Source organism: Phalacrocorax carbo, chromosome 4, assembly GCF_963921805.1.
Source record: "Phalacrocorax carbo chromosome 4, bPhaCar2.1, whole genome shotgun sequence".
NCBI lineage: Eukaryota > Metazoa > Chordata > Aves > Suliformes > Phalacrocoracidae > Phalacrocorax > Phalacrocorax carbo.
In genome coordinates, this window is record NC_087516.1 from 31,673,705 (window position 1) to 31,696,440 (window position 22,736).

Here is a 22,736-nt window from a genome sequence, read left to right on the forward strand (position 1 = left end):
CAGGCCTTGTTTTACACCCTGCACTGCTTCAGGTACAGGTGAGCAGCACCTGGTGTTCAGCATTTATAACATCATTTCTTTTCCAAAAAAAGCCAAGCTCAAACCCAAAAACCCCATTCTGTAAAAATGAGGGGAAAACCAGTGGTGGCCCCCACTGATTTGTCCCCCAGCTGCAGCTGAGAGGCTGAAGCTCCTATCCAGGGCACTGAAGGTGAGGTTTTAATATCCTCTGTGGAGAGCTGTAAAGGGTGAATTGAAGGCCTGGGAGAGGATGTGATCTAGGTCTCTGGGGGATGGCATTAAGGCAGACTGTTTTTTGAAGCCTCTCTTTTTGAAAGCTATTAAAGTAACTCATACCCAAAGAAAAATCATGACTGTTCCACATTTGAACCTTTTCTCACAGCCCCAGTGATTGCTTTAGCAATGCGACTTCATAATGAAATAGCATCAGAAATCTTGAGCCATGTTTTAAAATAAAATCTGAGGGGCCTGTTGCCCTGTGTTTGGGTCACATTGCAGTAGGCATGTCATATGCATTTTCAGAGCATGCTTCCCTCCTCAGAACTTCCAAAAGCTTACACATGAGAGTGCTCAGTTTCTGGGCTCAGGAGTCTTGTAGCAGGCCTCAGACAGGTCCTGTTACCTTCCTTCAGTAAGGAAATGAGGATGACTATGAAATATCAGTTCAGCTAGACTGGGAGCTTTCTGAAGGACCTTCTTCCTGAAGAGCATGCCCTGAGTGTGAAGATGATCTTACACTTGGAGAAGACAGAAGATTTGTTATTCCTCATGGAAGGTAAAACTCAAAACTTCTTGAAGAAGGAATTAAGATGTGGAACTTGGTAAAATAATTAACTGTAACAGCTTTTCTCTCTCACTCCCCTCCTGATAGCAGATGGCAGCACCAGTAGGAGGCTATCATGATAGAAAAACGGTACAGTAAACAAGTTGCCAAAAGCTCAACAGATGCTTGGAAATATCAGGCATCAAGCTGAAGTCTTTTTAAGGACGTAGCTTTCCACGCGAAAGGACAGGTTGTCTTTCACAGGGACTCGGAGCTTCCGAGATACCGGGATTTCACCCAGCAAGGGTCAGTAGGCTGAAACGTCCGATGAACAGCTCTGGTGCCTGGCGCAGGAAAGGCTGTGGCAGCCCTGACAAGTAGCCCTCAGTCAGAACTAAGTAAGGACTGAGAGGGGACAAAAAAAAGAAGGAAAAGAAAAAAAGGAAACCCCCGAACAACCACCACCTTGGAGCAGAATCAGGGAGAAGCTAGTCCGCTTTGCCAAGCACCTTGTGTAGCTCTTCATGCTGATAACAAGAAGGGCATTCCTAGCTGACAGTCCAGAAAGCTCTTGAACGCAAGGAACCAACACGCACACAACTAGATGATGTAATTATGTAGTTTAAGATGCCAAGCTCCAGAGAATTTCTATATTGGAAAGTGACTGTATTTGTCTTAATACAGCACAGCTCCCTGCCCCATTTTCCATTACATTATTCCCCTTTTCTAACTCACTTCACCATCTAGCAAACTGCCAGCTTCCTAGCTAGTACAGATTCATATTCCGTCTGCTTTAAAAGTGATTTCCAATATAGGAGTCTTCCATCTTACTTACCAAACAAAACAAAACCCCTCAACTAGAAGTATAAATACCTCTTCACCAACTTGTAACATTCAGAAAGTTTTGTCCTTGAGAGCCTGTCCCATCCTCATGGGCACTCCTGACTCTGTTTAAGCTACATCACTGGTACTATCACTAGTGCAATTATGTTTTTAAATCCATGGTCAAATCCTGCTATTGGCCTTTGCTTGTAAGAGCAGTCACAGTCATGAGCATCCACCCAGGAAAGTGTAACTTCACCAAAATCAAGGCTCAAAACTCAGTGGACTCTTATTTTGCTTTGTTTTGGTAAAGGCTTTAGAATAACTTACATCCTAGCACTAAACATTTTACACTTTTTTTTTAATTGTAGAAAAGCACATAAATGGACAGATTTCCGTGTGATAGCCAGTGGCAGGGATACAGTAATCCTTACACAGGCATCTCACGCCTACTCACTATCTGGAACAACCTTCTTCACATTAGAAATCCCATTGTAGATCGCCAGGTTTCTACAGTCAAACCCAGTACCAAAAGAGCAACATCTCGGACTTGGCTGAGGCGCAGGCCAGGCAGCTGTGGTTTGTCTACCACCCCCAAAGAGCAGTAGCTCTTCAGAAGCTTACTCTTCAGTAGTTCTTCAAAGCTGAAGTTTCAGCCATTCTCTCTAGGAGCTGTCCCTGCCCCGACTGATAACAGCAGCAAAAGGCAGACAGTGTGAGACTGTCTGCCTTGTGCTGTTGTTCAGAAGTCTCAGTTGTGGAGATCAACTTTACCCTGTCTCACCTGTAATCAATGTGAACGCCTACAGTAAAATCTCTGTATTTGGCAGATATTTACCACCACCCCACCCCGAGGACAGAGCTCAAAGGAACAGGTTAGATGACTTACAAACCAAAAGGATGAGCATCCTGCCCTTGCAGGTCTTGTAAAGCCTCCAGCAATGTTTGAATCTGCCCTAGTCTTTCATGGGGTTCCAAGCAAACATTTCTCCCTGCTAATGTTCTAGCATCACATTGAGTTTCATAGCCACCCCCCCCCGCAACATATCTCACAGCCATCCTCACATATTGCGCCTGAAGAAATTTCGGACCAGTAAAAGACCCACAGAGAAACAATTTGCTAGAAAATGTGATGGATGAAGTTTGTGCATTTGCCAATTTCCAAAAGAAAAAAAATCAAGTTAGACAGAGAAACACAAAGGTGCCATTTCACATTGAAAAAACTGAAGTTTCTAAACCTGAAGTTCATCGACGCTCACCCAAGGCCCCAAGTTGTTACAAGAAATTGTTTGGTGAGAATAATTTAAGGTAAAGAGACTAGAGGTGAATGTTAACCCTGAATTAAGAATTTCACTGAGTCTTCTGGCCATAATTTAGCAAAAGTGGGAAAAGGTCCTCGCCAGAAAGATTTGAAAAAAGCACATCAGTTCCGGGCAGACACTTCTCAGCATAATGACTCTAATCTCTCATATTAACAGACGTGCACACCCAATGTACTGTATAGCTATTTACAGATCACGCATTTTTTGAGACGCATCTAGTTTTGTTCTCACACTCACGTAAAGAACGTGTCTACATCAACTCATCAACAATATGCTTGAGCAGGGAAGGCGCAATCCCATACATAAGGTGCCCCAACACTAGCTTGGGGTGGCTCTCATGGGCTGGTCCGGGAGTGCTGCCCGGCGAAGGAGACGGCCTTACATCATGACAGAGAATGTGAGCTGTTGACAAATTCCCTGACTGTTGCTCATCGTCAGGTAAGATAATCATTACCAGTGGTGTACCTTGCCTAGGCGGCAGCCGAGCTTTCCCCTTCTCCTTTTTGCTCATGCCAAGATTCATCACATTCTGTGCAGGCTTAACTACATTGACTGTCAACATTATTTTAATAATATAAGTTGATCAACCTTGGTCCTTAGTCTGTTGCTGGTTTATCGTTCAATAGCCATAAAATGCCCTTGCTATGTGACGGGGAGGGGGAGATTATCAAAAGAGTAAGGAAGTACTCCCCAAATTCAAAACACCCTGTACAAATTACAGCACGGTATCTCTCTCCCCAGCGTATTTCCTGAAATGCCTATGCCAACATTCAGGCAAGCTTCTTGTTCTGCCCCATTCTAACTGCAAAGTAACAAAATCTGGTCCACAAAATGACCACTTGAAAAAATTCCGACTGAAAATCCTCTTAAAAATCTTTCCTCCCTCTTCTCAATTTCACAGCATTCCCAGCAGCACCTACAAGGACCATGTGTGTGGAATAGTTACTGAAGAGCGGTATTTACGCTCAGTCTTAATGCAGCATGTGTTAATCACAGTAACTTTGTTTGTTGGTGCTGTTTCTTTTTAATAAAGTTTTCTTTTACATGGTTTACAGTTCCAGAAGTAGAACTTACATATGCATGGGACAGTGCAAACCAAGTGACACTTTATCTGAATTTTTATTTTATTAAAAACTCATGGGAATGTATATAAAACACCTAGAAGCCCCATCTTCTAGCAGACCAGGGAATACTCAATTTCAAAATTAAAGTTCTTCACATGAGGAAAAAAAAAATTACCACTAGATTATGTGGGTATTTTCAGCCTGACTACAGGGACATTTTGCTGTCAAGGGGGGAAAAAAAAAATCCTGTACCTGTATTCTTAAGACTACGGTGATACAAAGATTAAGTTTCTAAGGTTATAACATACTGAAGTGGAGAAAGAAATGATCCCTTTTCTTCTTTTATTACACAAGTAAAGGTTCCCAAATATTAATCCAGGACTTTATTCAGACAATAAAGAGAAAATTTACCCTAGATATAAGCCCACATTAATACGATCCAGCAGATTTTGGATGGCCTGTAATATCTCAAGCCTTAAATTCCAGAAGAGAACAAGGCCAGAGCATCTGATTAGCATGTCTGTGAAACACCTAACGGTTATGCAAGAACAGTTTCCCACAGCTTTTAATTTTTGTGAAATGCAAACCGCATACAGGAAATGACCTTAATTTAAACAAAATAGATACAAAAGTAGGACACCAGCACAAAGCTTGTCTGACCAATAATCAGTGCAAGACAGGTACTATGATCAGAAACAGATTATGTACATACCAGTTACGCCATGAGGTGCCTGGTGCCCGCAACCTTGATGTAGGTTGAACAGCTGCTTCTGGTTTTACTTAAGATCCCAGATTAGAAGCGTATGGAAAATGAAAGTGATTTTCAGTTTCTGGTAAAGTTAAAAATATTACAAACTTTTAGCTTTTATTGAAAATTAAATATATTAGCAAAAGCAAGATTTAAGAAATATTTTACAAATGATTTACATACAAGAAAGCCAGTATCAGACTTATTCACAAATATGCAAACCTTTAATTACAAAAAGTACCTATTGGCAGCATGATGCTAACCTTGCCACTGCAGTGTGCTCTACTATTGATATGAATAAGGCGTAGAACTCACATTTGCACCAACTTAAAAAGTTCAAATAAAACTTTAAGCTTTTAAATCCTGGATGCACAATCCCCAATACACACACGCACACTCACTCTAAGATTTCTTCTTCTAAGCTCTATAAACTCCGTGTGTGCTCTGGAAGAACAGCCAGCCCGGAAAGCCCAGTAGAAGTAACTGGTACTAGCATTTCAGTTTCCTCTTTAACACATACAGGCCTGGGTATGTAAACCATATTCACAGTTTCAGTATTTTTAGACAGAAGTACCTTTTTTTTTTTTTGCATTCATTCCTTAAAATTGGCTCTCAGCTCAGCATACAGTTCATAATGTCACCTGTTTTGTGATGCATACTAGATAACTTAAAAATCTGTGCCATATTCATGGTCAAAATAATTCACCAAGAGTAGTAATACCCAACAGTGACATTCAATACTATATTTCAAATATTTGTGCAAACAGCAAAAGAACAGTTGTATGAGGCAAACATTTGCAAAACCTCCTCAATGTTGTAAACTTGGACTGTCAGCCTTAAGTCCTGCATTTCCCCCCACAGCTTTAAGAAGTCAGTGGCTCAAATCATCAAGTCTCAGAAAGGTTCTCTTCTACATAGTGCAAATCGTAATGTAGATAACGTGAAAGACATATCTAGCTGGATTGACTCTGTGCAATCATCAGTGGTCTTCTCTCATAGTCGAGGAACGTGTGCATTCAAAGAACCACGTGGTTCAGGAAGTCGGGAGGATGGGGAGGAGAGAAAAAGCAGTTCCATTACACTTCTCAAACCAGCGCTAGATGTGCAAAGGCAGCAAAAATTCCAGCTGCTACTACAACCAGAACAGAGTAACTTTTCAGGAAGACCCAGGCGGTTAGTCACTTGGACTGGTCTCTAGAAAAATATGTGAGTATATGTTGGATTTTTATCAGACGGTCTTTTAAAGACATCATGGAGAGCACTGACAGCTGATATCTGGGGTCTACTGGGAGAACAGCTAGAAGCCACCAACACCAAGCAGGACCATTGGGCGTTGCCTAAAAATAAAAGATGAGTTTGTTACCCATAACCAATGAGGTATAGTTCACTGACACAAATGCAAAGTCATTGATAACAAAGACTAGTTTAAAGTTTTCTACTAACTAGAGAATTCCAGATCCATGAGATCAGAAGAGTTCTGAAGGAATCTCTTCTGGTTCCTCCCTGACTGAGAAGTCAAATGAAGTACACTTAAACTAAGCTTGATAAAGCAGTTATTTTTAAGACAACAAAGGAAGGTCATAGCTTCCTTTGGAAAATACGACTAAACAAAGGACAATCACCAAAAAAAAACCTCCCTGACAAAAACTAAACCCATCACCTGTCAAGCTATTCTTGAGGCTTGAATATTCTTGAAGCCTACCATTTTCATTACAATTGTCTTTGTTATATTTGAAGGACTCTTCTATCACCTCCCAATTCCACTCCCTTCTCATCACCTCCTTGACAGAACAGGACTCTTCAGATTGACTGACTGACTCAGATCAGTTTCGTCTAAGTTGATTAAACATACCATGTAACTTTTTCCTGTACTTTATTCAAGTCTCTGCACCAATGCTTAGATGTCATGCCCAGAACTGGACATAACAGTCCTCAGCAGAGGTCCTGTCACTGCAGAGAAGATTAATGAGCTCAAATGACTTGCAAAAATATTACTGGTAGCAGCACATTCCAGGACAACATTTCCTCCCTTGAATCTGTATCACACAGTTGACACATATGTGTTCTATTATAAATCTCAGGTACATACACACAGCAGTGCTGTCCTGCTAGTTATCCTGGTTTTGCACACTTATTCCTCTTTCCTAGTATGTTGGTTTAAACCTGTTTTTTTAATTAAATTGTTTTAAAATAACTTCTGAACTCATGCACTGGCCTCCACAGCATCTACAGTCCTCCCAGATCGGTTAATAGAGTCTCATAAAAGTATGTAGCAGATGAGTGAGGGACAGGCTCTCATAAGATCCCATTTGATATATAACTCCACTTCGAAAGCCAATTTTCATTTATTTTTAAATGTTACTTTTCTCCAGCCTCCACTATCTCAGGATCTCACCAACCTTCATTAATTGTTTATAATAATAATAATAACTATTAAAATAGATTACTACAGCTGGTTTCTTAAGAAACATTTCTCAGATGCTGGCAGCTGCAGTTCTTGGCACTAGCTCAGAAAGGAGGAAAGTGTTATTTGTGATTATCTTTTTACCAAAGATTACTACCTGCACATGTCACAGGGGAGAAAATACATTATCTTCCCATTTCAATTCTAACAGCTTTACACAAAACAGTTTAAAATGCTACTGGAACTGGGAGTGTTCTCAGTGTACTAGCTTTATCTCCACAGCAGCATAGCATCCTTTCCCGCAAAAACTGTTGAACAGTGACAGAATTGCCTTTTGTTGCACATAAGAGAAATAAGATGCAAGCCTTACGCCTTCAAAGTTGGGAAGAAAGTCTGTTTTTCTTTTAGTGTTTAGCAGGTGTTAACAGGGTTTTTATTTTTAGAAATAAGCACCTAATAATTGATATTAAATGATGTCTCACCTGTATATTTTCCTCCCTGTCAGGCATTGGCCCGAAGTGCTGAAGAATCTGAGTACGAAATTTGTTTCTTAAGTTTTGGAACCAACTGCAGGCCTGACTGTAAACAAAATTGTGAAGTTCTCTCAGTTTCTTTAGTTCTTCTTGATCAGCAACCTACAGGAGGAATGTTATCAAAATATCATTAAAGAAAAAATTAAGGTGTTTGACTTAAACATGAGAAACCATTCTATTTCAACTATATTTAGGTAAGTTTCTTGCACTCTCCTAAACCTTGATTGCTAATGACTGAATAGTAAAGTCCATGATATTTTAAAAAGTTACAGCTTCAAACTAGTGTTCAGACAAGAACAGCTGTATTTTTTTGATGCTTTATAATAAAAATTAAGCTAGCTTCCATTTCTTCCACATGCTGGTACTGAATCTTCCTTTAGGTCTAGGGACCTAAAAATTTGAAACAGAGCTCTCAAGAACAAATCAGGCAAAAATCCTGAGATATTAATACCAGTAAGTTTTATACAACAACCTGGATACCTTAACATCTTCCAAATATTCGATGTCTGCAGTGCAATAACCATCTTTCATCCCTCTCCGTAAAACTCTAAATCTCTTTCCACCAACTGTATCAACAACAGACCGTCCATCAGGTAGAAAATGAATGTTCCTAATTTGCAGCATGCATCCATAATCTGCAAAACTAGAAAAGAAACCTTGTCAGAAATGCAACCGCAGAATTCTGAAAGGACACTTTCTATAATTAAAAGAAGAAAATTACATGAGAGATGAGAAGCTTAGAATTAGGATGTAAACCTACCCATTCTGAGAGTCACTTATACACATCCCAAACTGCTTTGTCCCAGTTTCCATACTTCTGCGAATCATTAGTCGGTATCTTGGCTCAAACACATGTAGAGGGCAAGGCACAGTAGGATATGCCATAGTGCAAACAAACATTGGAACATTCTTGGTCAAGCTTCAAGAGAACATCAAAAGAAATACATGGCTTAAAATCTAATCACTGAACTATGCCAAGACGATACATTTTTTTCAGTATACTTGCTGTATGTCAGGTCATAAAGCACTCTTTTCCAAGTTTAATAATAAGCATATTGTAATAACTTTCATAAACAATAACACCACTAATAACAGTCAATACCTATGTACTTATCTGAATACATACTGGACAGTAAATCTCATAGTTGTCTAGTTAGTGAGTATCTCGGCAGTGAATGAAGGGCTTTGTTTTGGGGACAGGGTGTTAGTTTTTTTTTTTTTCTTTTTGTTTTAGTTTGAGGCATACCAGCCTCATTATGCTCTCAGTTTTCCTGGAACTAGAAAGTTGCAGTAGTAACTACATACTAGCTAAGTCACCATTTAGATTATTTTCAGTGATGGACTCCAGATCACAAGATGCAACCCAGGGTATAATATGCCTCAGCAGGCGTAACTGAAGAACAAAGTATTTTTTTCATGCTATTTTATCAAGTATGTACAGTTGATAGTTAATACAAACAAGTTAGCATTAAAACCTGACCAGGTATTTAACTGTAATACCTTTCAGACTATAAAACATAATTCTAATGTATGGATTTTATTACGTAAGTTGCATGAGCTATAGTCTTAAACAGTTTTCCAACATCAATATCAACAATACATGATGATTTATATGAAGAATTCTACTAGAGATAAACATCAAGATTACAAAAACTCCCAGTGTTTCCTTTTCATCACATCTATCTTTATACAATTAAAGTCTATCATGAACTGCTTGGAAAGAAATGCAACTATCTGAGACTCGGCCACCAGCTTAAGAGAACAATTCCATTAACAGCAGCAAAGCTAAAACTGCAGCTCCAGGACAGTGCGCACATAGAGAAATGGAAGGGCAAACGTATTTTGTAGAGGACTTGAGAGCCTTACATTGTCACTCTCAAAGTGTGATATTTTTATTTGCACAGCAGTTAAAACAATTTTGTGAAATACACATTTAAGACACCAAATTAACATGTATTTATACTCCCTGCATTCATAATATGCCATTATCAATAATCACAAAAATGATAAAGCATTTCTAAAAAGGATTTCCATACTAATCTCTCAAGTTTTCTAGATAAAAGACAGCAAGCTTACTTTGAGTGTTCAGCTGTTTCTTCAGCATGAATTCTTTTTCTCTCATGTAATTCATCAGATAAATATTTCATTATTAATTCCTCCAGCAGTTCTGTGATGCTATATCTTCTGCTTGCAAGGTACTGTAAGCAATTTTTAAAAAATTTCTTTTCAAATATATTAACAAAATACTTGAGAAAATGCAGATTTCATTTAAAACCACGATATATGAAATGTGTCATAAACTAGATTTAAACCCATGAAAACTTACAGCTCTCAGGTTCTTACGTTTCATTACTTAAAACCTAATGTTACTCTAATATTTGAAAAAGAGATTCTGTTTTAGTTCTCAGTGTCTGACAACTCAAGTGTCTAACTCGGGTCATATTTCTATGCTTCCCAGAGATGGAACTTATTTCCCAGGTTATACAGCCATACAAATAAGGGAAGTGTACAGAAATCAGAGAGGGTTTACTGAATAGTTGCCAAAGTTTACAAACACTCAGGATTTAATTACACCAGTAAAGCAGATGGTCACAGAAACATAAAACCTCTAAGACCCTGAGGCAAACCTCATCAACTTGTATTGACAAAGTTTGTCTCAAGTTTTTCCTTTCTAGCAGCAATCCATAACCTAAGGGAATCCCTGTTGGGTTTAAGTGGAACAGCCTTTAAAATTATATAGTATTTGTATTTGTGAACTCTAGTGAGAAACACTTACCTCTTTCAAACTCTCCTTACAGAGTGGACACTGAGGAGCATGGTCTAAACACCGTTCCAAGCAACCTTTGCAAAAAGTATGTCCACAAGGGGTTGTGACTGGCTCAAAGAATAGCCTGAAACAAAGTTATTAAAATTTAGATACCATGGCAAGCATTTGTTTTGCTAAAAAAAGTCAGTGATCACCCTCTTTAATTTTTAAGACTAGTTATACTAGGGATGTTGTGGAGGCTCCTTACCTGGAGACATTCAAAACCTGCCTGGACATGTTCCTGTGCCCCCTGCTCTGGGTGTGCCTGCTCAAGCAGGGGGGATGGACAAGATGATCTCAGAGGTCCCTTCCAACCCCTACTATTCTGTGATTCTATACCATTACAAAGCAGAGAAAATTAATCCCATATCTCCTTACTCTACTTTTTCCCCTATACTACAGTTTGTTTCCATTCACCACTGCACCACTCTTTTTTGTGTGTGTTTTCTGATGAACCTGGACACCTTTCAATACTCTAAATATCCAAACATTTATCCCTGTGAACAAAGATTTTGGTCTCACTACACAGAGATTCAAAATATGCAAAATTAAGTGATTCTTTGACGAGCTAAGTTGTTTTAATAGCAGTATTACTTAGTAGTAATGTAACTATGGACAGTTTAGTATACACCACATGTTTTATTGTATTTATTCTGAAAACCAAGATGACTCAAAAAGAGCTTTCAAATACATCAGCTACATTTAAGTTGACTAACATTCTGAAGTATCTGCATCTCCTAGACAAATGAGAGATTCACAGGCAATACTTCTAAGCATCAGCCTTCCCAAAATAATAAGTTAAACAGTTTTATTGAGTGAAAAAACCCTTAACATTTAACCGTGAAAGATTGTCCTTTTTAGGTTACCAGTTAACAACGCTAAGTTTAATCTAAAAGGCAGCTCGATTAAAATAATGCTGTATTATACAGCGCTACAGCAAGTGACACATTTAAATAAGCATTTAACTGCAGGGATAGAGGAAGGCTGAGAATTACTGACTGATGTCAGAACTCATGAACTGAGGTACTTAGAGGTTGTGATATGTGTAACAGATGTGTTGCCAAGCATCTGTAACAGAAATACTGAATCAAGGAGGAAATCTCACCTCATACATAGAGAGCACTCAAAATCTGATATATCAATCAAATCCCCTGGAATTGTCCCAAAAGCCAGTGTCATGTCCCTTTTTGTAGTTTCTAAGGAAAAGCAAAACAAAATATTTATTCAAAGGAAGAGACAAGACAGTAAATACTTTAAATTTCCAAGTAAGTGACTGTTTACCTCCTTGCTTTTTGTGTTTGTTTCTTCCATCTTCACATATAACTGTATCCTGTTCTGAAAAGGAAAGCTTTCTTTTCAACAAAGCACCTTTTTCTTGGCCAGAGAGAAGGGGTTCAGAAGACACTCTTTTTAAGCCATCTTCCTTGGCAAGGTCTTTTGTTGAGTTAAGAGCATGGGCAGACTGTGCACGATTTAAACTTCCACTGACAGGCTCCAGTACCTTCAATCCTCCTAAACTCTATAACAGTAAGATGAACTGAACTGTACTTAAAGAGTAGCATAAATCAGGTATATAAGATGTGAATGTGCACCGATAGATAAGCCAAACTGATGCCCACAGTTAGTTCACTAGTTAACTAGAGGAATTGGGTAAGTCAAGACAGTATTCAAATTTGCGTAGCATTAACAATTTAAAAATATTCACCTGCTTCAAAGAGAAGAAAAACTGTATTTCTTTGTTTTTAAGTCACTAATATAAAATCTCAGGACCTTCCAACAAATACTTCATTGGAATGAGGAGTCTAACACTCCAAATGAAAATACCTTACTCCCAAATCACAGTTCTTTTCTTCCAATTTAGCCAATTACAGAAAGTCAGCATTTGGATTCGGAAGTAAGTATGAGAAATAAAGATATTGGAACATCTGATGTTTGTGTATCAGCCAAAGAGAAAAGGTATCCTATAGTTTTTGTTACCTGCTCAGGACAAAGCTGTGAGTTGCAGTAAGACTCAGTCACCTCAGAACCAAGTAGAAAAGGTTTATTTCTAATATGGGGTGAATTCCAAGCAGGCTCCTTCAAACTCTCTCCCAACTTCTCCGGTGACAGCACATCACACAATGTCTAGAAGACAAATAATTAATAAAATAATAAAGCTATAAATAATAATAAAGCTATGTCTTGATCCTTTTTCATAAAACCAAATACCAATAATAGGAATTTAATCTATATGAAGTTATCCTCGTAAATAGAGCCGTAACTGAGAAAGAACAGTTGAGAACAAGCAGAAGCCTATGAACCTGTATCACTAAAAAGAAATGTATCTAGAAATCTTTTCTACTACAAGTGAGCTCTTCAAACAGAGTTAGGCATTATCAATTCATTATTGGGCAGCTTTTTCAATGTAAATTTTTATTATCAAAGGAAAAATGTTGTGCTCTAGCCACAAAGGAGTTCAACTTTGAATATTTAACTTGCTGTCTGCTTTCCAGTTTTCTAGATTTTCATTTAGTGACTTCAGAAGCATGCATACTTTGAAAGGTGTACTTAAACTTGTACATTAGGACTGTCTCTTCAACATGGTGTATCTTGAAAGGAACAAATCTGCCACCTGAACCTTCTCTGTGTGTATTGAAGATTTTTAGATGCTCAAAGTCTACCATAATGGGAGCTTTATAAAGGAACCAAGTCAGAGATAGTAATCCAGTTTTATAGATAAAATTACCCTTTCTACTTCTAGCTTGGCTGGAAGAAAGTCCTCATCAAGGGCTAAGCACTGTAGAAACAGTTGTAAGGCATCACCTACAAAGCCAGAGTTTTGCAGCACTTTTCCTTTCTGGAAGTAGACCTGAAAAACAGAATCCATGAAGACATCTCTAGAGAGTATGTAGAACTGCAGTATCCATCTCAGAGGCATTACAACAGAGTTACAATCAAAACCCTCAACGACAAAAAGAACATAGCTCTTCAACAAACTTCAGCTGTGCACAGTGTGGATGGCCTATATGCCTTGTCTAACATACACCCCCTACAGCGTTGAAAAGAGTCACGAGGCACGCTGGTGTTAGTCTCTGGCCAGTTAATTTGTTTTGGCTTACACGAAGGGTTAAAAACCTGACTAGTGCTGAATTCACAAAAGGCCTTAATTTCCCTTATCTGTGAGCCTTTGGAGGGGAAGGGGGACATGCAATGCAAATTATTGCATAAACTCATACAACAGCCTACACAATACCCTTTTTGCCCCCTTTGGTTAAAAGCCTTATGGTTCCAGCCTGCAGGAAAAGGGTAACTACAAAGAAAACAATCCACACCACCTCCCTTATGCACATCTTAAACTATATTCCTAACACAAAACATTGCACTTTTGGAATTGCTTCCTCCAACTGTATCTTATCTTGAACACAAGACATCAGCTCGAGGTATGTCATGGTTTTAGCTGGGAGTTAATTTTCTTCACTCTAGCTGGTACAGTGCTGTGCTTTGAACTTAGCATGAAAAAAAATGTTGAGATAACACACAGATGTGTTGGCTGTTGCTGGGTAGCGCTTGTACTAGTCAAGGACTTTTCCAGCTTCCCATGCTCTGCTGGGTACACAAGAAGTCGGGAGGGGAGGGGGCACAGCCAAGAGAGCAGATTCAAACTGACCAAAGGGATATTCCATATAATGTAACGTCATGTCCAGTATGCTAACTGGGAGGAGCTGGCCGGGGGAGGGGGACAGAAGCAGCAATCACAGCTCAGGGACAGGCAGCATCAGTCGGCGGGTGGTGAGCGGTTGTATAATTTGTTTCTGTAGTTTGTTTTTGGTTTGGGTTTTTTTTTTTCTTTCCCTTCCTTTTCCATTTTCTTATATTAACATTATTGTCATTATTATCATAATCATTATAATTATTATAATTATTATTTTATTGTAATTATTAAACTGTGCTTATCTCAACCCACAAGTTCTTTTGCTCTTCCGATTCTCTTCCCCATCCCACAGGGGTGGGGGGGGAGTGAGCGAGTGGCTGCGTGGTGTTCAGTTGCCAGCTGAGGCTGAACCATGACAGGGTGGGGGAGGAGGAATAAAATCTGTTTACTGTATAAAAAGGGGAGAAAAGATTACTGAATTTTGCTGAACCTGCCAATAACTATATGATGATGGAACTAAGTCGTCCCTTATTCAACTTGCATTTGCAGTAATATAAATAGAAATTAGATAAAAACAAGTTATCTAACAAAAGTGAGATAAACCAACATCTATTTGTATGGGAGATTTTGGATAATGGGCCAGAAAACTGAATTAAAAAACAAACCAAAACAAAACCCAAAACAAATCTAACGAAAAAGAACAACCAACCAACAAAACCCCAGAGTGCAGTTTCTATGGAACAACTGCCAGTATTAACAGTAGTCTGCTGAACAAGACTGTCAGATAATGGCATGCATCCTCTTTGGTGGATTTGGGCAATTTCATTAAGATGTATCCTGAAGAAGGGAAGTATACTAATCCTCCTCTTTCAGTTCATTTTCCTACAGAAATAAGAAGTGTTAGAGGAATCCACCAAACCAAGCTCAGTTAAGCGAAGTGAGGTTTCTTCCGGACATATAAAAAGAAGTAGACAGTAGACTAGCAATGCTGAGGCAAAAAGCAGGATGCTCTCTGACTTTGCAGTAGCCATGGAACTGCTGAACACAGGAGAGACCAAGACAGCAGCCATTATCTCCCCTTGTGTGGCAAGATTTTGCAGCTCCTGCTGTGCTCAGCATTTAGACAGTGCTGTAATACACAGTATCTTGAGGTTCTGAAGGCCAGTGACTCCCCAGCTGCCTGCACTATTAGCAGAGCTCTGTTCCCACTGAGTTTCTTTGGGCTTCTTGAAGAAAAAGTTTCCAAGATAAAACAGCAAAGTGTCCTTGTCTTAGTAAAAACTTAATAAATAAACAAAACGAACCCCAGCTCCAGCTGTTACAAGTTACATCACCATAAACTATCCCAACTCCAAGTACTGTAGCCACTAAAAGGGCCCCAAACACATGCATACGTTTTTAGCCAATACTATTGCAAAATAATTTATTGCTTGTGCTAAATATTTTTTGACTCTTTGGTATTATTTGGAAAAGACAACTGTGTTGTCCTATTTAGATAGCAAACTCTTTTACCAATAAAACTCAAAAACTATGAGAGAAATGTTGCCTTAACATAGAGCCAAGAATTCTAGTCCTGACTGGCAACAGTGCTCACTCATCTCATGTGATATTCTCAATGAACAGATAATGCTTAAAATGCTGTAACTTTGGGAAATACAATCAAAATATAAACACTTCAGGAAAGCGCAGAGTTTTAAAAGGACTAAGCTGTACGTAGCATAAGAAATTTTAAAACCCAATTACATCAACCTCCCAAATGTACAGGTCTCAGAAGTTCTGCTTTCAAGCAATTAAAGCTGGCTGCACAACTTCAGCCAACCATCGGGTAAATAACATTAAGCTCAAATTTGTAAATATTTAATAACTTTTCTTAAGAGAACACACAGAAGTATTCTTATAAAGAAAGGAACTAATCAATAGCAAGTAACTACAGACAGCACAAAAGTACTTCATAATACTTGCCAAAATGTCAGTTCTACTGTACTTAACCCTTCGTCCAAAGACACCATGTTGCAATACGAAATAAAAATATCTGAAGTATTTTATATAGGCTAAATTAACAGTTCCAAGCAAATTTGTCAATCAGCTCTAACCTGCCATACTCAGCAGTAGCCTGTCTCATGGAAGTAACTATTTTAAGATACCTTTTAGCATTTGGCATGTCCTACAAGCTAATGCTTAAGGTAGCTAATGTAGGTTCCTAGCCTGATGCAAGTATATCTATAAAATTAATGAATTCTAAATTAAGCACAGAGTTTGAAGAATGAAGAGTTCATATCAACTTACCTCTGGCCAATTTGGCATTTTAGAAATAACAAAATTTAGATCTTCTATGGCTGTTTTGTATTCTTGGAGGCCAACATATGACTCTGCTCTGTAAATTCGTAGCATCAAGTCACTGGAATCTGAAGACAAAAATTAAGTAGCTTTTAATAATTCTGAAATTCATAATTTTTAATTAGATATGCTTTCATAGTGATCTGTCATAACCACACTTTTATGTACCATACTTTCAAAATTACTGGAGTACATTCTCCCCCACTTCCCAGTGTTTGGCTAATGAAAGCAGCAGTAATTCCATGCTCATGTCTCCCAAGCTAAAGATCAAATTTTGTACCCTCTAACGTTATCTTGCAGCAACAAGAAAATATATTTTGAAAGATCTAACACTGAGGCGACAGAATGCAGTATTGCTCAGTACTGCTGTGACAACAAAAACTGAGGACTAAGTAGACTTTAGCTTCACAGTACACCCATTCGAAACCCAAGAAATCTGGGAATTCACCGCACTTGTGCTGAAGTCTAAGTGTTGCAAAGTTTCCTTTCAAACATTCAAGTTTTTCTTTAGACTGTCATTTGTTTTTGTAGTGTCCAACCCCTTGCAACTATGGCTGGAGATACACGTGCCACTTTCACAATGGTATCCATCTGGTAAGTACCAGAAGTAGGCTTTATCACTATGTGGTCTAAAAAGAGACAGCCAGTACCGTAAAGCCTTTAACACCGGCTGGCAGCCCTGTTGTACTAGTGGAACTTCTGCAGTGGGAAAACATGAGTACATGTTCAGTAAAGACAAGTTCTCATGTCCAACATACAGCATTTTGCACTTTTAGTACAGCAACCTCTAAATGGGAAGCACACCCATCTCCATGCCACTAAAACTATGGTTTTCATAACACAACTGTAGTTGTTGCTTGGAAAAAAATGCCAGCACACTGCTTTGTTCTTGATTTTTTTTTAAATACAGCTGTGCTTTTCATTGAATGAGATAAACAAGTCAAACATTGGTCTACTGTAAATAATACTAAAATTAAATAGTTCTTTAAGTTTGTTTCAACAAAATTTTATTGGGAAGGGATCATTTCAATTTGATAATCTGTCTTAGTCTATTTGAAACGTCTGGTTTAATTTTTCATGATTTCCAACATTGGCTTGGTTTACATTTAAAAGCCAGACTGATCACATATTCCAACATATTGCTTAGTATTTAGATCCACAATGCTGCATGCAAAAGGACCTTAATGGAGAAGAGTCAAGAAAATCAAAACTGACAGAAGATTTCACAGCTGAAACTAAAGCAGTGTCTTTGGAGTTGACAGTTCTCCTTTAAACAAATATTCCCAAACCTGGTTTGTTTGGTTTTGGTTTTATTTTAGACATAATAAAATGTTTGTATTAACAGAAGTCTGGGAAATAGTCTCTGTCTGACTTAAGCAGGTAATTCCACAAGCAGAACTCTGAAGCCTGCTTTCCTGTGGCTTTGTGTTTTGTGACTCTTACAGCCTAGTAAAGCGGGAGCTCAGATCAAACTCTTCAGACCATTTTTTCTGTTGTATTTGACTCTTTGGTGTCCAGAGTTAGTACCAAACCAAATTCTTTTCTTCAGAGGTAGCAGTTAAGTGCAGATCTTTGACAAGCTACCTATCTGCACATAATCAGAGGGAGCCCATCTTTTGCAGACTTTCAAGTGTAGAAAATGAACTGAAGAACTCCGGAGCCTTCCTTTCTGGGGACGGGGTGAGGGGTAGTTTGAAGATAAAAACGTCAGTTCAAGTCTACAGCAGGTGGACATTTTGTCCATTTCTTTTTTCAAAGAGAAATGCACGGTTCCAATTGAACTGGTACAAAACAAAGGGCTAAACCAAGAACCTGGACCACAACCAACTGGTCCCTGCTACCAAACACACAAACACTGCCAATGAATGAGCAATACATAAAACAAATTGGGTCTAAACATTTGCAAGACCAAAAGATTTAAATTTTATGTCCAATTCTGCTACCATAATTTAATTTTTAGGCTCTGTAATTGTGAAAACATCGTTTTGCAATGTTTCAGCATATATTTTGATGCTTGCCACCTAAAAAGGAGGATGCAAAACTATTTCAAATCCTCAGACTGAAGACTAAACAGAGCAGAAACACAACTTGTGCTTGAATATTCAATTTCAGTAACCCAATATATTGTAAATACAGAAATCAGTCACTTCTGACATACCCAAAGAGAGATGATTTTAAGAAAAAAGACACCAAGTACTTTCAGCGCAGAACTGTACGTACCAGTTATTATTACATTAACAGGAAAGTATACAAAGGTGTACACCCCACTCGTTATGAGTTCTTTTATTACACTACTTCCAAAGCATCTGCTCCTGGCTACTATCAACACCAGCATAGCAATAAATGGACCATCTCTGGTCTTATCCTGCATGCTTTTTATATGATTCTTAAAAAGTATACCAAATTCTTCAAAATAAGATGTGCATATCACAACCACTACGCAGAAAAACTTTAGTATTTATTAATACAGTACTACAAGGTCATGCCAATGATCAGGGGTTGGAACACACAACCCATGAGGAGAGGCTAAGAAAACTAGGCTTGTTTAGTGAAAAACAGTTCCCGAAGGCCTTGGGAGAGGCCAACAGCCTTCCAGAATCCAAGAGGAGGCTACCTAGAAGACTCTTTACTGAAGTGCATGGGGGAAAAACAAGAGACAATGGCTATAACCTGAAACAAGAGCAGTTCTAACTTGAAATAAGGAGAAAATTTTTCACTATGAGGATAATTAACCTTTGAGCAGGTTGCCCAGAGAGGCTATGGAATCTTCATCCTTGTAGGTTTTCACAATCCAGCTGGACGAAACCTTAAGCAAACTGCTCTGAACTCAATGTTTATTCTCCTTTGAACAGGAGATTGCTTGGTCAACAGTCCTCCTGAGGCCCACTCCAGCAGGAATGAGCCTGTGATTCAGACCAAACTCAAGCCTATTAGCTGTGTGTTTCAGGATACTTGATTAAAGACAAGCTGCACTTGGATTTTAATCCAACAGACTTCCTTTAACTAAACTATCTCATTTCAACCCCTGCAAGAAATATATTAACTATATTAATGTTAACATTCCTTATGTATTTCAAAAGTCACATCTGCATCACAGCAAATATTTCTCTTTCAGATGTTTCAGGAAATATAAGAAAGTTATGAAAAGATGCCGTTGAGTAAAGGTTTAGTGCCAATGCCTTATTCAGGACATCAGATTTATGTTTATCATCATTTTTTAACTCTCCACCTGCACTAAGAAGAGAGATGGACTAGCAGTGAGGAAACACTGAAACAGAACATGAATGTGTTTAAACATGGACAGATTTCTTATGCTACATCTTTTCCACCTCTAAGTGTTTGCACGAATTCATGTTCTGGAGGAACACAGAAAGTGTACCAGCAGTTATTAATTAGTTCTCTATTGGCATGAAGTCACTTTCAATTTGTAGTTGTGTGCCTGCAGCACTATATTGACATTTAATGTACGCCCACATTCTGATTCATGAAGTTCTGTAGTATCTTTACCAGAATACTTGGAACATTGATAGCTCTCAGGACTGGAGACACAGGAAATAGTTGTAGAAAGGATCTTAAGCTTCTAGCACTTAATTCTAGCACAGGTACTGAAACTGAGTAATAAAAACATAGATAAACACCACAGCTGATAACTACTCTCAAACTTTAAAGCCATTTTAAAGCCAAAATTTAAGACGTAGCTTAACAAAAATGGTCTCAAAATTCTTTCCCCACAGATATGTAAATGGAATTTCTAAATCCATAAAAGAAAGATTAACTGGAATCTGTAGAATTAATTTTCTCTTTTAATGTTCTTTCAAAACAGTCTTGAAACATGAAACAGGACCCTGTAAACATTTGTGCTCGATAATGGATCTATCAGCTTGTAGTTGAAGGCTACTGAGTTTTGACTCCGTTTCTTTGTGACTTGTATGAATCAATGCTGTCCTGCTGTTCAGAACACACCAAGAAAAAAGAAAGTCTGCTTCTCACAGTTCCATGATTTAAAATAGATCAGCCACCTTCTCAGGTCACATCTATCCCATATCCTACATTTTAGGAAACACCCCGGCAAATAACATGGAATTGAAGACCACAACTGAACCTCTTTAAATTATGTTGCCAAAAGGCAGATAAAAAAATATATCTGAGATTTAATCCCACCTACAATTTATTCTGAAACTAGAACTAATGTATCTCCCCAGAACAGACTGAAAGAATTTGACTTATACAAGCTTTTGGGTTTTTTCTCTGCTGCATACAACTGTGCGAGTGTAACGCACTTGATCTGTAAAAATAATAATTCCTAAATTTCTTGACAGAAATAAAATGGCACAAATGGAAACGGAACCCCACAGGTAACCAGGTGTTAAAATCCATAGTCAAATGAAACCAACAAGGGAATCTGTCACTGGATCCATCTAGGTATATCGACCACACAAATTTGATGCCCTCTACAAAGGCGAAACTCTGAAAAACTGGCTGCAACTCAAGCGCCCACGGTACCAGACATATTGCTTGCGATCCACACAGGACAGTCTAAAAGCGTGCCTCTACCTCCCATCTTTGCACCCTCTCCCAACACTGTATTATAAAACTTCAACCACACCCACTTATGATGTCACTGCCATTACACAACCTGTCCCCCTCCATGCCTGCCTGCTTATGCAACGGGGCCCGGCCTGCTGGGAATTGTCTCGGTGACACAACTGTGAAAATAGGTCTCTCTCAGGAAACAAGGTTAAATACAGCGGCAGAATGTACCTTGTCCGTGCACAGCGATTGCTAACTACGAAACAAAACAAAGCCCACAAACTCTCTGTACACAAGCCCCACGAAAGCATGGGGGGCAGGGGGGAGACACGGAGAAGCCCAGGCCGGACGCCCCTCCGTGCCCCTGGAGCGTACCCCGCCACCAGGCTCGGCGCTCAGCCGAGGTCCGAGCGGCGGCGACTCCCGCAACCGCTCCACCCGCTCCGCCCGGCCACGGGGAGGTTCCTTCAGCCCTCGCAGCAAACTCGAGAAAACTTCGGATGTTCTTCAGCGGTCCGTTTCGACCACCGACGGCCGCGGCGGCAGGGGACCGGGGCTGAAGGGCGGGAAGGGGACACCCGCCCACCCGCTCCCGCACACCTCCAGCCACCCGGGCTCCGCTACCGGCCCCTCACCCCGCGGGCGGGCTAGGGGCGGGAGCGCGGTGGGCGAGCCCCGCGGGACCAGGCGGAGGAAGAGCCCGCTCCCCACAAGCCTCACCTGCTCGCAGAGCCTGGCTGGCGGCGCCCAGCGCCTCTCGGAAGCGGCCCTGGGCCAGCAGCTCCTCCAGCCGGCTCGCCGTCCCGGCCCTCTGGCACTCGCCCGGGAACCACTTCTCCGCCAGCTGGTTGAGGACGACGCTGGTCCGCAGCGGGGCAGCGGCCGTGCTGGTGCCCCCCGCCGGCAGCAGCCAGTCCCGGCAGCGGCGGCAGCGGGCCCGCAGCTCCCTCCGGAGACAGCGGCGGCAGTAGGTGTGCCCGCACGGGACGGTGACCGGCTCGCTCAGGAACCTGCCGCACCCGCAGCAGCGCAGCGGCCCCTCGGCGGCGCCGCCGCCCTCCGCCGCGGCCCCCCAGCCCCGGCCCGGCCCCAGTCGCAGGCGGTAGTTCAGCACCAGGCAGTCCACCAGGGTCCCGAGGCGCTGGGGTCCGGCCAGCGGGCCGAGGCACAGCGGCGCCAGGGACGCGCCCACCGCTTCCTTCAGGCGGCTCCCGGGCACCAGCCCCTCGCCCAGCCGCGGCGGCGGCAGCTGCCGCTCTCCGTCCGCCTCTTCGCCCGGGCTGCCGCTGCCGCCCGGCTCCGGCAACACCTCCGAGCCCGGGGCCAGGGGAGAGAACGCCATCGGCTGCCCGGCTCCGGCGAGGGGGGTGTGGCGCTCCCGCTCCGGCCGCCGGGCTCGGCTCCGCGCACGACGCTGAGGCACTGGCGGCGCGGGGAGGAGGAGAAAGCCAGGCACCCTCGCGGGCAGGAGGCGGGTAGAGGGGAGAAGGGTCACGTGCGCGCCTCCCCGCGCGCCACCCGGGACACCACGGTCCCCCGCCCTGCGAGGAGGCGGCGCGCGCCCGACGCTACCCCCCTTTCAAACCTCTCCGTCGCGCGCCCTCGCCCCGCCGGCTTACATAAACCGCGACGTCAGCTGACGGACGGGCAGGCGAGGCCGGCCATTGGCGGCGAGCGACACGGCGAAGGGGCGGGGCTAAGGGGGAAGGAGGTTACAAAACACCGCTCCATGCGCGCGCCGCTGCTGTGGGGCGG

At 41.0% G+C, this 22,736-nt stretch overlaps 1 protein-coding gene across 1 annotated transcript; it reads right to left on the reverse strand.

Moving 5' to 3' along the window:
* Positions 1–4,826: 4,826 nt before the first annotated feature.
* On the reverse strand, positions 4,827–22,534 carry LONRF1 (LON peptidase N-terminal domain and ring finger 1). The gene is made up of 12 exons (XM_064449492.1): positions 21,702–22,534; positions 16,401–16,519; positions 13,209–13,331; positions 12,461–12,607; positions 11,765–12,002; positions 11,589–11,679; positions 10,454–10,568; positions 9,754–9,875; positions 8,438–8,596; positions 8,158–8,320; positions 7,627–7,779; positions 4,827–6,077 (listed from the first exon to the last, which is right to left on the reverse strand). The coding sequence occupies exons 1-12, from the start codon at positions 22,321–22,323 to the stop codon at positions 5,919–5,921; spliced, it is 2,211 nt and encodes a 736-aa protein (XP_064305562.1). The 5' UTR covers positions 22,324–22,534; the 3' UTR covers positions 4,827–5,918.
* Between the last annotated feature and the right edge of the window lie 202 nt (positions 22,535–22,736).

Excerpts from the sequence above, each read along its gene's own strand:
- LONRF1 (XM_064449492.1), bottom strand. The coding sequence starts at position 22,323 with ATGGCGTTCTCTCCCCTGGCCCCGGGCTCGGAGGTGTTGCCGGAGCCG. Across the intron at positions 8,597-9,753 it reads GAAACAGCTGAACACTCAAA|CTTGACCAAGAATGTTCCAA; the intron begins GTAAGCTTGCTG and ends GTTCTCTTGAAG. Across the intron at positions 6,078-7,626 it reads ACAGGGAGGAAAATATACAG|GCAACGCCCAATGGTCCTGC; the intron begins GTGAGACATCAT and ends TTTTATTTTTAG.